At 35.1% G+C, this 15,324-nt stretch overlaps 2 protein-coding genes across 4 annotated transcripts; both read left to right on the top strand.

The window, feature by feature from the left end:
• Positions 1-1,004: 1,004 nt before the first annotated feature.
• LOC129572753 (uncharacterized) lies at positions 1,005-9,925 on the top strand. 3 transcript variants are annotated; one of them, XM_055452849.1, is made up of 5 exons: positions 1,005-1,404; positions 6,490-6,532; positions 6,681-6,816; positions 7,450-7,942; positions 8,055-9,925. In XM_055452849.1, exons 1-5 carry the CDS (start codon positions 1,341-1,343, stop codon positions 8,435-8,437), a joined length of 1,119 nt encoding a protein of 372 aa, XP_055308824.1. In that variant the 5' UTR covers positions 1,005-1,340; the 3' UTR covers positions 8,438-9,925. The 3 variants fall into 3 exon arrangements, with proteins under 3 accessions (XP_055308824.1, XP_055308825.1, XP_055308827.1); XM_055452850.1 differs by lacking the exon at positions 6,490-6,532 and having other exon boundaries at positions 1,007-1,404; positions 8,055-9,924; XM_055452852.1 differs by lacking the exon at positions 6,490-6,532 and having other exon boundaries at positions 1,031-1,126.
• A 3,360-nt stretch (positions 9,926-13,285) lies between these two features.
• On the top strand, positions 13,286-14,014 carry LOC129572754 (bone morphogenetic protein 1-like). The gene has a single exon (XM_055452853.1). It carries the CDS (start codon positions 13,286-13,288, stop codon positions 14,012-14,014), a length of 729 nt encoding a protein of 242 aa, XP_055308828.1.
• Positions 14,015-15,324: the final 1,310 nt, after the last annotated feature.

Here is a 15,324-nt window from a genome sequence, read left to right as displayed (position 1 = left end):
ATATATACTCAAATGAGCTCCGTTAAATATATTCTCCGTCATTCACGGTGGACGAGAACAGAGAGAACGATTTTTTGACGACAGAAAAGCGATAAAAAAATTTCTTTGGAAAAAAAATTAAGAGTGAATGATGCGTTAATATGGCCTAGCTTTACTCAATACGGTCAATTTGAAACAGCCCATATGCGTCTTGAACCCACATGAAGAGAGCGCGCTTCTAAGAGAGTTCAAACACACAGAAATCGACTGAATGACCGTGAAGTGTGAAAGAAATTTCGGTTCGGGTACTTAAAGCAATGAAAAAAAAGAAGGAAATAAGTAAAAAGAACGAAAATGTCTGGGTCGAATAAGGTTTGTATTGAGCATTTGAGAAAACGGAACGAAAAAGGCATAAATTATAGTAATTCGAAACTACCGAGAAGAAATTCTTCTTGATAGAAACGCAGAATTGCCTCGAAAGCGATTTTACTACTTCAGGCGACAAAAAACGCGTTTGCCTCTCCGTGACTGTAGTTTCTGATTATGTTCACATTCCAAATGGCTTACATCAGCACTGTATATACACGAACGCGTCACCCAAACCGTTCTGTTGTGTGTGCATTAAATTTGATTTTTTTTCTTCTATTTTCTTCATACATGAAGAACATGTAGTTTTTGTTCTCTCTTCTTGATACAATGTACACAAAACAAACTTCACACACAGCGGAGTGGAGAAAAAAGCGAATGCAAAATGATAGCCGAGTTTCATACTCGGGCACGATGCGATAACACGAGCATGCATTGCGAATTTCTTTTTTTGTGCTATTTTTAATCTCTCTCATGTTCCCCATTTAATGTTAAATTGAGAATACAGCATTTCCACTGAACTCACTTGATTATGCGCAATTCACGAGACTTTGACGAAAGGACATTTTAGTGTGTATGCATGTAATGCAGTTACAAGTCTACTGAGATAGAGAAACACACAGAGCAAGTGCAATTAAATACGTTCTGTTGGCTGCGCTGTATCTGCTCAATAGGCTCGATGCAGTGGATCTTAATCGTTCTGAAACAGTGGTTGTTCGATTCAGTCATGTGCCATCGCTCATACTAAACACACCTGTGAACGCGAACGCTCGTTTCAAAAGTCAGTGTTAAACGCGAAATAGCATGAGTTTTACATTATCAACAAACCGAAAATTTGTTGGACTGTCAATAAACAAATTAGTTCATTAGAAACAAATATTCGATTTTATTAACGTTAATTTCCAAGCGATTTGTTTTTCGAAAAACAAAACGAAAACTCATCTTTAATCAATTGTGTTTACATCGGAACGCATTCGTTGTCATCACAGAAAAAAATGTGTAGAAAAATGGGAAAAATTTCCGGTTTTGCTGAGATTCTTATCACATTGTTTCTCATTGGTGCGTAAGATCGTGTTTTGATGGATTCATGTGTGTGTGTGTGAGTGCGTGCGTGTGGAATTCTTCGAATAATCTGATAAAATAACTGATTGAACTTCGAATCAAAGTTTTCGGACTGATTGCTGGCGCATGTTTGGAATTTGGAATTTGGAATTTTTATTCAAATTAAAACTGAATCAATGTGGAAATTTAATATGAGGTTATTCTTTGAATAGGTCATTACAACTTCGTTCGCTACGCATTTCAAAGCAAATGACCCAACAACAACGCACAAACGGCGATGGCTCAAATCAAAATTACCCGCTATTTTGTCCGTGCAAAAAATATAAAAATCAATATGCTACCGAATAACTGGTGTCACACTTTTGACGATTATAATTATTTTGGACGTTTCATTGAGAATTTGGCGAATGACAAACCATTGACTCTGAGAATGACTCTTCGCCAAAATGTGTTACGCCGTGGGGAAATGCAATTGAGTCGTGATGTTGTGAATTTTAAACGAAACTTCGTGGAGTGTACTTTGTTCAGTGTAATCTCGTTCATTTTGGAATGAATAATCGATTGAGTCTCGAACCAATGATCAATTGAACTGGGTATTGATTGAAAGAAAGAATCGTTTGAGCATTTTCTCATGCGAACCACTCATTGAAATTAATATAGTTTCTTATTGAAAAAAGCAGAAAAAAAAGTGGCAGGCGCACCTTTCGAATGTTTATTATCCAATCAATTAGCTTACGCGATAAAAAGTAACCAATTTGTGTATCGACATGCAAAAATGGTCATTTCATTGATGAAACTGTACGAAAAAATCAATCAACGTGCTTGCACTGCAAATTACGATGAAAATCCATGTTTATCCGTTGCATGCCCGAGTTGACAGCAGAATAAGAAACCAAACTAACACAAAACGAAACAAATCGTTCACACCCGGTTCAAATACGCACGAAATTTGCTTACTGAATTTCATAGACAAGCAATTCTTGGAACGACACAAATCGATTATAATTGATAGCCGTGATCGATGCATGCATTTCTATGTTGAAAGAAGAATATGAGCCGCAAGTGGCTCCATGAAATTAAGCTGATTTGAATAAAACGATGCGTGTTTTCATGCAATTCACACATGAAATGCTGAATTCCAGGGCTGGAATTCTAAGTCATTCCATCAAAATCGTTCGGAATTATTTTGGTGGAATTCTCAGAATTCCAGCCCAGATGCAATTGAAGCTCAATATTGGTGCATGAATGATCGTTTTCAAGTCATTTCCAAACCCAAACAAACGCATAATTCAATTTAGGTGTTTTTATACAGATCGCATTTTTTTTTTCTACCGAAACATTGTTTGTTGAAACATTCAAATTATTCGCTGAAAAATGCAAATTGTTTGTTGCAAAATTCTAATTATTTACTCGCCAAACAATCTTGTTAATTGGTCTATTAAACGCTCTTTGATGTAAAATTACAGAGTAATTAATATTTTTTTTCATCAGTCGAATGGTTTGAACAAAAAGGCAACGAGTGGCCGCTACTGCGAACGATATGTCTGCGAACGTGTTATAGAATCGTTTTGCTCTCTTTTTTCGTACTTGTTTCTCTGCAGCAAGTACGTGTTCAGCGTGAAATACTTGTGAGATTTAACAAGATTGACCGATGCCATAGCAAAGAGAACACATTTCTTTTCACTCTCGTATCGTTGGAATAAATTGCAGTTTATGACTTTAAGTAATTGCGGTTAAGTCGTTACAAAACGATTTATCTTGGGAGATAAAGATTTTATTGGAATTTTTATTATGTCATTCGGGCGCTCAATCTCTATAATTGATTTATATAGTTGTGGTTCAATCAGATGGCTTTGTATTGGTATATATGGCTTATTAAAATGCAATACGAAATCCTTCAACTTCAATCAAATCCTAATGGATTTTCAATGAGAAAATGTTTTTATGACTTTTTTCAGAGCTCTCAAGAGCTCTAGAGCTATCCTGGAATTGAAGCAATGAGTGCAAAGAACAGACTAATGAAATGTGAGAAAAACAGATACGAAATATGCATCGATGCATATATGCAAATCGCGCGCATTTCAATTTTATTGATACATTGGCTTCAAGAATCAAAAAGCAATAAAAAAAACCAATCGACATTGACTTTCAAAGGAGAATGCAACTTTTTTATTCGCGATCGAATTAACTCTGTTTTAGCCACTGATCATGAACTGAGTTCAGTTAACTTTTTTGCAATTTTAACGGTATTGAATGAACGACCGTTACACACAGAAAAGAATCCCCGGAAATTTTGGGTGTTCGCCGTAAAATTTGACATTTATATTTCTATATACATCATAAATTTCTATATACATTTTACCGGCAACACTTCAATTTTCCGGGCGATGACATATTTTCGAACATTTTATCAAATACTATGTATATTTTACCGCTTGAAATGACAGATGGCGCTAATTTCTGTTGGAATATTTGAAATTATGTCATCGCCCGGAAAATTCAAGTGTTGCCGGTAAAATGTATATAGAAATTTATATATAAATGTCAAATTTTACGGCGAACACCTAAAATTTCTGGGGATTCTTTTCTGTGTGTATACTTTTGTTTGTAGTGGGTTTGTACGTGAAGAATTCCCAGAGTATCAAAGAGTTAGAGAATTTTTGAGAGGAAAATTGACGTAAAATGTCAAAACAATACGAAATTTGAAAAAAATGAGCAAAAAAGAGTTTTTTTTTTCTTTTTGAGAAGGTGTAAAAAACAGTGAAAGTGAGAGAAAGAGAAGAGATAACAGCGACTCTTCTTCTCGAAGCGAAATAGAGATATTTCTTGTGAGAAATTAAATTAATTAAAGGAAGGCGCTTCTAAAAACTGCCAAAGTGATTTGATTGTGATTTGAAAACTAAACGAAGAAAGTCATTCTAAACAAAGATAGGGCGTTGTATATCATCTTCGATTCGAATAATGTTACAAATTAAGTGTGACTGGGATAAAATTGGATTTTCTTTTGACTGTGAAAAAATTGATTTGAAACGAAATTTCAAGAAAATCCTTGTCGAGAGGAAAGAACATTCTCGCATTTATCGAAATGAAATTGCTTGAACTGAAGTGCCCAATGCGATGAAATGCTTCACATTTTCTGGATTTTATTGAATAAGCAGTGCTTATTAAGTACATTCTCCAAATTGATTTAATCGCTATTAATCACACGGAGAAGAATTTCTCAATGAAAAGACTGTAACGAAAAAAAATTTCTCAATGAAAGGTGTTAAAGTGTACAGGTGTACACAACAATCGTGCTTTCGAATTTTCTAACTAAAATTTCATTGAAATTCACATCGTTGTTCAATCACAAGGTAATTCACAGCTGATCAGTGCCTCTATAGTTACAAGAACAACACAACTTTATGCTTTTGAACTAGTTCAGTGCTTTGAATGACGTTTTTTTCCTCGATAAATGTTGAAATGTTCAGGTTCTTTGAATATTTGCATTACAAACACTGAATGAATTTTCATTCATGGTTTTTAGTCAAAGGATCTTCCTCCAAAAGGTAAAGAAAAAGGAAAAAAAAGGAGAAAAAAAAGAAGGGCATGTGAGAAAAACAGACGAAGAATTCGACATATGAAATGATGCATGTATGAGAAGAAGAAGAAGAAAAAAAGAAGGAGACGAAGAAGATGAGCACCTCTTGTAAAAATTATGCATTTCATCGAATGGAACTATGCACCTTTTTAACTAAAGTCCATTTTATTGAACAATGATCGCTTTCTTTGATATAACACCAACATTTTGTTGTCTAGGGACCTTTCTTAAATTCATTCATTTCAAAATTTCATGTGAATTCTGTGTCACATGTATTCATATCGCAAGCGAATATGAAACAGTGCAAAATGTCTGATGAGTCTATAAATACAAACGTGCTTCAAGTCTTCTCTTGATAATGTTGAATAGCAAATGTGACATTCACGCGATAAAAATGCTATTTTACGACTGGATTCATAGAAACAGTTCATTCATAGCCATTTTATATGTCATCGGCATTTTTCAATCAAATTACATTTAATCGAGGCAAATTTATTCATTTCCCGCTGTCAAAATGTCTTCTTTAGACGACGGCATCGATGGCAATCGCGCAAAATATTTTGATCGTTTGAATTGCGAGACACCAATCTATTGTATAGGTTCTATACATGTTTGATGTAAATGAGATTAACAAACTGCACAGTAGGAGACAATTCTAATCACAGTTAGGCGTCACAACCAGGCGCCTTTACTGATTTTTCATTCCAAACAATTGCAATTTTTTCCGTCTGTATTGAATGTTGCTGATATCCATATTTGGTCATGATTTACGTCTGGTCGACGTGCGGAATCTGATAAGAATTGGCATAATTACCATTTTAATTAACGAAAAGTTCACGAAAATGTTCGAAAAATATAAAAATATTCAATGCTCCGTTGAAACAAAAGCATCACAAACGAATTTGTTAGATCGTCGATCAAAAGATGATCATGCAAATTTACTGATATCGATTGGTGTATGCGAAAGAAAAAAAATTGTTTTTGCTTTTGACGTGATCTCGTATTTTGGAATAAATTTCGGAAATTTCCTAATCGCGTATGTTGGGTAGCGAGAAATAGCTATCAAAACACATTAGAATTGAATCGACTGGTGCCAGACAAGGATTGATCAATATTGACAGATACCGTTGTATTGAAAAGAATTGGAAATTACAAAGACGATTTCTTCCAAATTGCCCTTGAATTAAAACAATATGGACTGAATGAAATGAAAAAAAAAATTATAAACGTTGAAAAATACCAACTCACATTTTACAATTCAAATTCAATATCCATTCTGTCATGTTTTAATCATTTTTTTGTCGCCGCCATTCGAATATAACAGGAAAAGTGGTTTCACTCTTTTATTTCTAAAGTGCACATCAAGCGACGCGTTCATAATTGTGAATAATTTTAAATAACATTTTAAAATAGCAATTGAAGTTTTAACCGATTGAAGGAAAAAAAACCACATATTTCAGCAAAGTGGTTTAACCTGTTCTACATGGTTGATATCGTTTCAGAGCAAATTTTGGCGACAAATAAATATTATGGCCTCTATGAAAGGTATCATCTCAATGCAATCTATTCGATATTGTTTAATTTAATTCCAATTTAATTAAACTTTTAATTCGAATCAATATCGATTGGATTATTTAAAAAAAAAATCCCAATTATCTTAACAAAACATAATAATCGAAGTGTCTTTTGGCAGATATCCAATAATGGTGCGTAAATATCATGGTCCACACTCGAAGACGGGTCTGAAACGAAGTACACAATACGGTGAAGTGTTTCACATTACGAAATACAATCAATCCCATGAATTTCTCAATGTCGATCAAGCAAAGGTATGCTTTTTTAACGTGTAGTTTGCGTTTTTTTTCAAGTTGTTGCTGAAATTAACTGGAAATTGAGTGGAAGATAATTCTCTTTTGATAGGGAAAATTAGAGACTTTCAAACAAATAGTTTTTTCGCACGAAAAATAGAAACTTATGTGTTATGACGGATATTTTTACACGTAAAATGAAGGGTTTCATATGAAAATCGAAGGAAATTAGACATTTTGACAAAAAAAAATGGAATCTTTAGCTAAGAATTGGTAGTTTGTGCTTAAAAAGTGGAAATTTGTGCATAGAACATAGCAATTTTGTCGAAAACTATTGAATTTTCGACATGAAAAGTGAAAATCTCCCATTGGGGATCAAATCTCATTGAGAATCAGTTTCGGCAAGTGATTAAAATCTTCAAGTTCCAATGGATATGACTATCAACGTGATTCTGATTGGAAAGGGGGACTTTATCAAACATTTTTCTGTATTTATAATCCGTTACTTAAATTTTACTTACAATTTTTACGCTATTTCTGCACATTTTCAAGGAATCTCAATGAAAAACCACATTTTTTATCAGTTTTTGCTCTGCACTTTTATTCTGCTTCCATTTTGATTAATTAATTTATTTATTTTTTTATTTCATCCAGTTCAAAATGCATCATTCAAATGATCCGAATAAGCATCGTCGACCGTGTGTGCGATGCCCAGGTGAAATAACGGCGATAGCACGAAAAGGATTGGATGGCATTTTGGTGGAACCTCCAGCACCGTTATCTTGCAAAACTAACCTCCCATTTGCGCGCAATTTGTATAGCATCGAAACGTTATTCGGATCCGATCTATCGTTTGTGCTTCCAAAGGGGCGACACAGTCTTACCGCGAAGGTACGAAATGTTGAGTCGGGTCTAATCGTTCGAAGCTGCCATCTGAAATACCATGTGATTGTTCGGCGCTGCAAGGGATTTCCATCACTGAAGAAGAAAAATATCAAAATGTCTTGTACGGCTGGAACCATTTGGGGTTCGCAATGTGCCTTCGAGTGTAGAAAGGAGGGTGAAAGTCTTAGCCACCGCGACTCTATCGTTTGCAATGAAGATTTGGAATGGATCGGCGAAGTACCGCATTGTGTTTCGGATATTGGTAAAAAAAAATACTCATTTGCACAATTTTTGCATTGAATCGAAATTGATTTAACCAACAAATCGACATTTTTCCTCAATAAGGACTAAAATCATGTCAATTTTTTTTCCAGAAAACACACTGGGTTATGTTCGAGACGAGGAATTCTGTTCCCAGCCTCCCCCACCAGCCAACGGCCGTTTCGTTTGCGAAGCAAAAAACCCGGATTTTCCGGACACATTACCGAAATTGGAACAGAATATCATCGAAAGTTTAAAAATGCTAGCGCCAGAAAGTGTATGTCACGTTCAATGCGATCAATCACACTCGATCCCATACCATTTATCAATGTTTTCAACGATTCAATGCATAAATGGAGCATGGAACACAACCGATATTGAATTTTGCTATAAGAAACAGCCGCAACGTCGCCGACGTCACCGATATTCACATGCACGTAATCAAACAAACCCGTCACATCAATCAGTTCAAACCCATTTAGATAAGACGTATTGAAAGCAAAAAAAAACAAACAAACAAAAAAAAATCACCATTCACCAAAGCAACCAGTTCATTGGCTCAACCAAAGCATCATCAGTGCAATACAGTTTAAGTGATAGACGTTTGATATTTTAAAGAAAATCATTATTATTATTATTTTGTAAATTATTTGTGTTCAGCAAAACGTATAAATTTATCACATGCAATGTGTGTTTCACGTTACTTTGTTTTCTGTTTCTTTAATTCAATGAGCTTGTTATTTTCATGAGCGATGTTTTTCAAATTGAAACTTTCAATGAGCATTAATTGATTGATTGATTTTTCGACATTAATGAAGTCAATCGAAATGTCGCTCGTGCCGACAACACGGTTGACAAAAACAAACCTGTTTATGGAAGTGCGTTTGAAAAACGTCCGTTTTATTACTTGTTTATCACCGTTTTAGATCATGTGTATGGCGTTTTAATTGCGGAAAAAGGCTATAGATTAGCATAATTCAAGCAGAAAATCATGAAAAGTTGCATTCGAAGAGGAATTTCGCACTGACAGACAGTTTTTTTTTTACTGCGAGCACAGAGAGACTGAATTACTTTGTTTTCAGTTAAGTCAAGAGCAGATGTAAAGAATTGCAGTTTGAATGCACATATCAGACGCCATTTATAGTGATGATTACGATTTATGATTTTTTTAAATGGGCAAAGACCACAGAAGCGATAGAAGTGGATCTTTTCCGGATAAAGACGGTCTTGTTCCGTAATTCATTTTGGAAGAAATTTCAGTTCCTTATTTCTATTGGTCGAAATTGATGCCAGAGATACACGATGCAATCCCATGTGCAAATAATGCCTAACAGACTGTTACTGTTAATGACTAATAGTCACTCAGTTGTATATAGCGGTACACGACTCACACTGGCCAATTTTACACGGAATAAGATCCATGATCGCACCGCGTGTCAACTGAAAGATTGCAGAGAGAAATAGTACTCTTAGTAGATCCATTGACTTTTCCGTTTATTTACTTCTACACAGCCGCGTTTCTTCTACGACGAATTTGTGCTTCACTGCGAAGTTAATCACATTTATTGTTCAAATATTGTTCTCCTTGGTTGAATCAGAATAAAAAGATTTCGATTTCTTTGTTCTTTTTTAAATGAAAAGTTTTTGGACCATATATTGACACATAACTATATATTTTTCTGCTTCACATGAAATTAATATTTCGTTTTCATTCATATCGCAGGACACGATTTGAATCGACGGCAAATGCCTTGAAATATATGGAAGTATAATCATTTTTCACAGCAATCCCTCAGAAATCAAATTTATGGTATGCAACGGTTCCCTTCTTTATCTTCAGCGAAAATGCGCCACATGTCCCATTCATTCATTTTATTCAATCCGGTATTCGGGTCAATAGAGCGATAGCGGCTCATTAGCGGTAATCGCCCGAAAAATTGTTGTTTACATTTAGATAAATTAGCAATAGAAAATGATTGTACCCAAATGTAAATTAAATATAAAAACTTCGTTCTATTAACACAATCCTTCCTTACTTCAGAATGGGGCGAATACGATTGTTTCATGGTTGCCGCGCAGCAAACCGATGCATATGTATGTGTTTGTATTCTTCATTTCTTCCCTTTTGCCAAGCAAACGTGAAGAAACTGCGACCATGACATCATCGAGGCGATTTTCGGGCGTCAGCCAAAGCCAACTGTGCAAATATGTTTGGCGCTTGCTTGGTATTGATGGTTAGTCGAATTGATCGTGTGTGTGTGTTTTACGGATGGTGGCGATGTACATACGCGTTTCCCATTAGCTGTAATCCCCATTTCTTCTTCGCCAAATATCACATATTGGGCATATGCGATGGATGATGCAAACGGAAACGAGAGAAATCGCACTTAAAAATTTCGAATATTTAAAATTACCAAAAATATTCCGAAGATTTTCTATCTAACTAACATTCGATGAATTCGGAAAGACAAACTATGTACCGAGCCGGCTCAGCCAACACAATGATGTCTTTTTTGTTTCGAAGGTGCTAGACTCGCAGTTAAGGCTCTAACCTTTCTAAGTTAATTTAAACAATTTGTATTGTGAGTCACAAAGCGGTTCCTGCAACACATGGCCAACAATTTTGTATTGTAAATTTTCTTGGATTGAATATATACTGTATCGTAGACCGCCTATGGACGATTATGCAAAGAGCTCATTCAAACCATTAACAATTCAACTGAAATCAGTTTTCTAATTTTACAAAAAGTAGATGCACACAATCCGGATGCAATTTTCATTGCTCATTCGAAAATTCACAATTGCAAAGTCAGTGAAATCTACGAGATGTTCTAAAAAGTATGTATCAACGTTATCAAATTTTTCTCAACATTCACAAATGGTTGGTAAAAATGTATGAAATGAGCAAAACAAGTCACACATCTGCAAATTATAAAATCATCGGTCAAGTTGACTTTTCTAAATTGCTTGCCTTCAGAGGAAATTGTATGGTCATCAAAATGAAGAGAGAAGAGATAGATATAAGGACAGTGAGATAGGCTTGAGAACGGAAAAGAAGACAGCTCTGCTTTTCTTAGAAATTCTCACTGTTTTATTCATGTCATTTGAAATGCTGCAGGTGTGAAAGTTTTGTGTCTATTTCGTGTGTTTCCTCTGTTGCGCCAAAAATGACATCAGTCTCTGTGAGTTATTACATGTTTTGTGCACACAATATATTGTGTAATGGCTTCAAAATATTCATGGTTGCAATAAAAATAAATCTACCATTTTTTTTCGAACCGTAAAATTTACAATGGAATTTTATGAGTGAGGAATAAAAATGGCTTAAGTCACAAAACTCCCTTTGAGTGTCTCTCTCTCTGTACTCTTTCAATTCAACAGCAACTTTTTTTTCTTTCGCATCGCTTGGCTTGCGACATTCATAGACTGGAAAGAGACAAGGAGGCGGAGTTTCTGTGCATGCGTCGCCGTGCGACACTTTCCAGTCGATAAATCGACGTTCACTCGTTGATGGTTAATCGCCTTCGTACTAGGCAACCACACGCACACCACGTAAAGTACTTCGGCGAAGGAAAAAAAAGGAATTGAGAATGTATTCAAAATACATGGACTCGATCGCCTGCCTTGAATTACATGCCTTGCGATCGACTAAATGCATGCGATACATGTATCTCGCGCCACTTGCCTACTAACACACATAAGCAGCAGAATCGTTGAAGGAAAATAAAAGTTGGTTTTGAATTGACAGTATTTTTCGTGCTGGCTCTTTTTCGTTTTGCTCTCTATTTTCCTTTCGATTCATCATAATGGAGAAAAAAACTGAAAGTCTTTCTTCTTGCTGGGCACGTGCATTAAATTAAAGTGGATATCTGATCTCATAACGAAGATATTCCCGAATCAAAATCTTGACCACAAATAAGCAACTCATGTTGAATTGTAAATAATTTTCAATGTCATATTTTTTGTTCGTTTCGATTTAGATTTGAATAGGCATTGTCCATTTGGGCTATTCAAGAGTACTGAACTCGTAATTTGTTCATTTTTTCCCCAAAATTTACGCATTTTTTGTAATTGTTATATTCTACCAGCCGTTTTTTTTACTAAATGAACAGTTAGTTTACGTTTTATCTCATTCGATGGCCTGAAAAATGAAATGATGACCGTTTCCTCATACAAAAGAGTTCCAAGCAATAAATTTTGCCAACAATCTTCATATATTCATCCAAAACATCGACTGTATCTGAAATAAAAAGCACAGCGCTTGATTTGGAGTATTCAGGCAAAGTAAAAGATGATCCCGATGTTCGAATGACTTTTGCTGTGATGTGATCGCATCTAAAAACCCAATAATAGAGGGAATTCGTCTCTGACGTTCACATGAAAAACGTCTTTATTTACATTTTAATTAATCAGGCATCAAAATTGTAGTTTTAACGGGAAAATATCAGAACAAAATTGTAAGTGCTAAATTCCGGAAAAGTCTCCAGAACTTCACTTTTGCATCGGATATGTTTCAATTTAAGCCTCACTTTTGAATGATTTCGTCTTTTTGACACTAAATTCAACGATTTTAAATTCTAGTATACCTTGCTTAGTACGATTTATCTCATTTGTATTGACTTATGTTATGATAATACACTGACAAATTGATGGTTCTTTGCTTGCCTAGCAAATACAAGAGAAAATCTTTAAAAAAGTGGCTGAAACGACCGCCGATATGTTTCGAACATGACGTGCCAGTAATGATCCAAACATTTAAAAAAAAATCGTTCCATTTAACCAGAAAAATTCAAAAAAACAAGTTCAAGCTTAAAACCAAATTAATTTAATCCGTTTTTTAATGAAAAACTCAACCAGAGAATGTTGAAACCTTGTGGTTATCTCTGAAGTCATTTAGGTAAAAAATGCAAAAACTGGATTAAAATAATCTGATTTTAGCGAAGAAAAATGTTCGCTTCTGAAAATGTTCTAAGTAAGTGTGAAATATTCCTTTGCTTTTCGCTCTAATAAGCCATTCCAATGTCCAAGGATGAAGATTGCAATCGCCAGTGTTGTTTGAACGTGATATATTGATATAATAAAACACCAAACCACTGAGAAATGTGCTAAGTAATGGTCAATTAGACAATGTTCAACGAACGAAGAGAGCTCCAATGAAAATAAAGTAGAGAATTTGGGACTTTGGTATCATTCCGTACATGTAATTGATGACACTGCCGGTTTAAGTGATGGTCGAAAAGCTGAATTCAAAAAAGCGATGCAAGAATGGGAGAAATCTACGTGCATCGAATTTGTTGAACGAATCGAAAGCGAACACGCTTATTTTATTCGATTCACAAAAAATATGGACTGTGTCTGTTGTTCGCATGTTGGTAAACAAATATATGGTGGTCAAAATGTATCGCTCGGAAACGGTTGTTATTTTGAAGAAGTTCTCCATGAATTATTAGGCCATGTAATTGGATTTGGCCATGAACACTCACGACCGGATCGGGATGATTACGTGGAAATTCGGAGTGAAAACATTCAGGATAGTAAAGACCATAACTTTGACAAATTAACAGATGAAACTGTGGATTCATTGGGTGAAGCGTATGACTACGATTCAATTATGCATTATCCAAATAAGCTGTACAAGTGTCCAGAATGTGGTGGCACATTGATTGGCCAACAGGGTACATTCGCTTCGCCAAACTATCACACAAAATCCGGCACACCGTTTCGATATGAATGGCGTATTTCAACACAAATTCGATTGAGTATCACCGATATGGACATCTTCGAATCACTCGATTGCCAGTCGAATTATTTCGAGATTCGTGATGGATATGGACATGAATCACCGTTACTAGGCCTTTTCTGTGGCACTAACATGAACATTTCAGCGATTATATCCACCGGAAATCGCATCGTCATAAATTATTTCTCAAATGGACCGGAGAATCGGGGATTTGCTGCTAATTACGTTAGCTACTCGTCAGTTTGTAGCGGTGATTTGACCATTCACAATCGTGGCAAAATCAAATCACCAAACTATCCTAGCTATAGCGTTTGCTGTATCTGGTTACTTTAGAAACCAATGCGTGATAAAGGGTTAACACGACTTTGTTTTATAAGAAACCTCGTAGGTGAAGATGTAAATTTTTTTGGTTGTAATTGAGTTTGAAATAAAGATTTTTTAAATGAAATACCGTATTTTTAGTTTTAGAGTATTGAAGAAGAGAATGAAATTGAAAATATTAGAAAAAATTGGAAAAATGAACAGCATTTCCGAAATCGAAACAGAAAGAAATAAAAATATGAAATAACAATAAACAAACGAATAAAAACTATTTCTAACCAATTTGAATGACTCGATTTGTCACACAACGAATTGAAAACACTCGATCGAAATTCCCTGCCACTCAACATTGCCGAAAAGTTTCAAATCGTGGGCAATACATACTCAAATCATTCAAAATATATCAAGGAGTTGAACGGGTTTATTGAACCATTAAGCATCAACGTTTTTATCACTGAGACGGATTTTTAGTGGTTAACCATTGATTGAATCCACTTTTTAGTATGTTTTCGAGAAATCAAACATTTTGAAGGAAGATCACACAATCGGTAGAAAATGGGTTAAAATTTAATCTTTTTTCATTGAGCAGAAATCCCAGGTAGCCCAGAAAGCGCAGAAAGCCCAGAAATACACAATTTAATCACGAATCCAGTATCGTATATAAACTTACATCAATTCAAAATTACCGTGTCGTGAGTACCTCTTCTTTTTTTTTATCTCTAATAAGATTCATTGACTAGATAATATAGATGCGTAAATTGTTCACGCCGTAAATATAATTTCGCAATAACAGTGTCTAGTTTGGTTTGATAGCATACATGTTACAAACAGCTCATAGACGTTACCCAGCACGTTCTAATCATCAAACGATATTTTTGTATCATCAAATAATTCTTGGAAACTAATCGTTGAACGTCGAATAAAAATGATGAGACACTTCTGTTCGTAGTCATAGTGTAATCAATTGTGATTAAATGCAAACGTCTCGAAACAGTCCGACACAAACTTTGATCGCTTAAAGCAAAAGCCAAACGGTTTTTGCACAATGCAGTTCGGTAAAATCAATGTTTTAATACTGACGTGTTTGTTGGCGACAATATCCGGTAAAAATATAGTCGACGAATTACAGCAACGTTTTAACGATGTGAGAAACGAATGTATCGATGCTCAAAATGTCGTTCATCCATCATATAAGTGTTCTGGAATCATAATGCGTGGTATCAGCATTTATAATAAATCAACGAGATTTGCATGGGGCCTAAAACGGGACGATAGGGAAAAGAACTCATTCTGCTTCACCTACTTACGACGTGATCATCCAT

This window comes from Sitodiplosis mosellana, unplaced genomic scaffold, assembly GCF_009176505.1.
Source record: "Sitodiplosis mosellana isolate CC-2019 unplaced genomic scaffold, AAFC_SMos_1.0 Smas_scaffold_5467, whole genome shotgun sequence".
Taxonomy (NCBI): domain Eukaryota; kingdom Metazoa; phylum Arthropoda; class Insecta; order Diptera; family Cecidomyiidae; genus Sitodiplosis; species Sitodiplosis mosellana.
The sequence above is the reverse complement of the archived record's forward strand: the minus strand, read 5'-3'. Positions and strand labels throughout refer to the sequence as shown.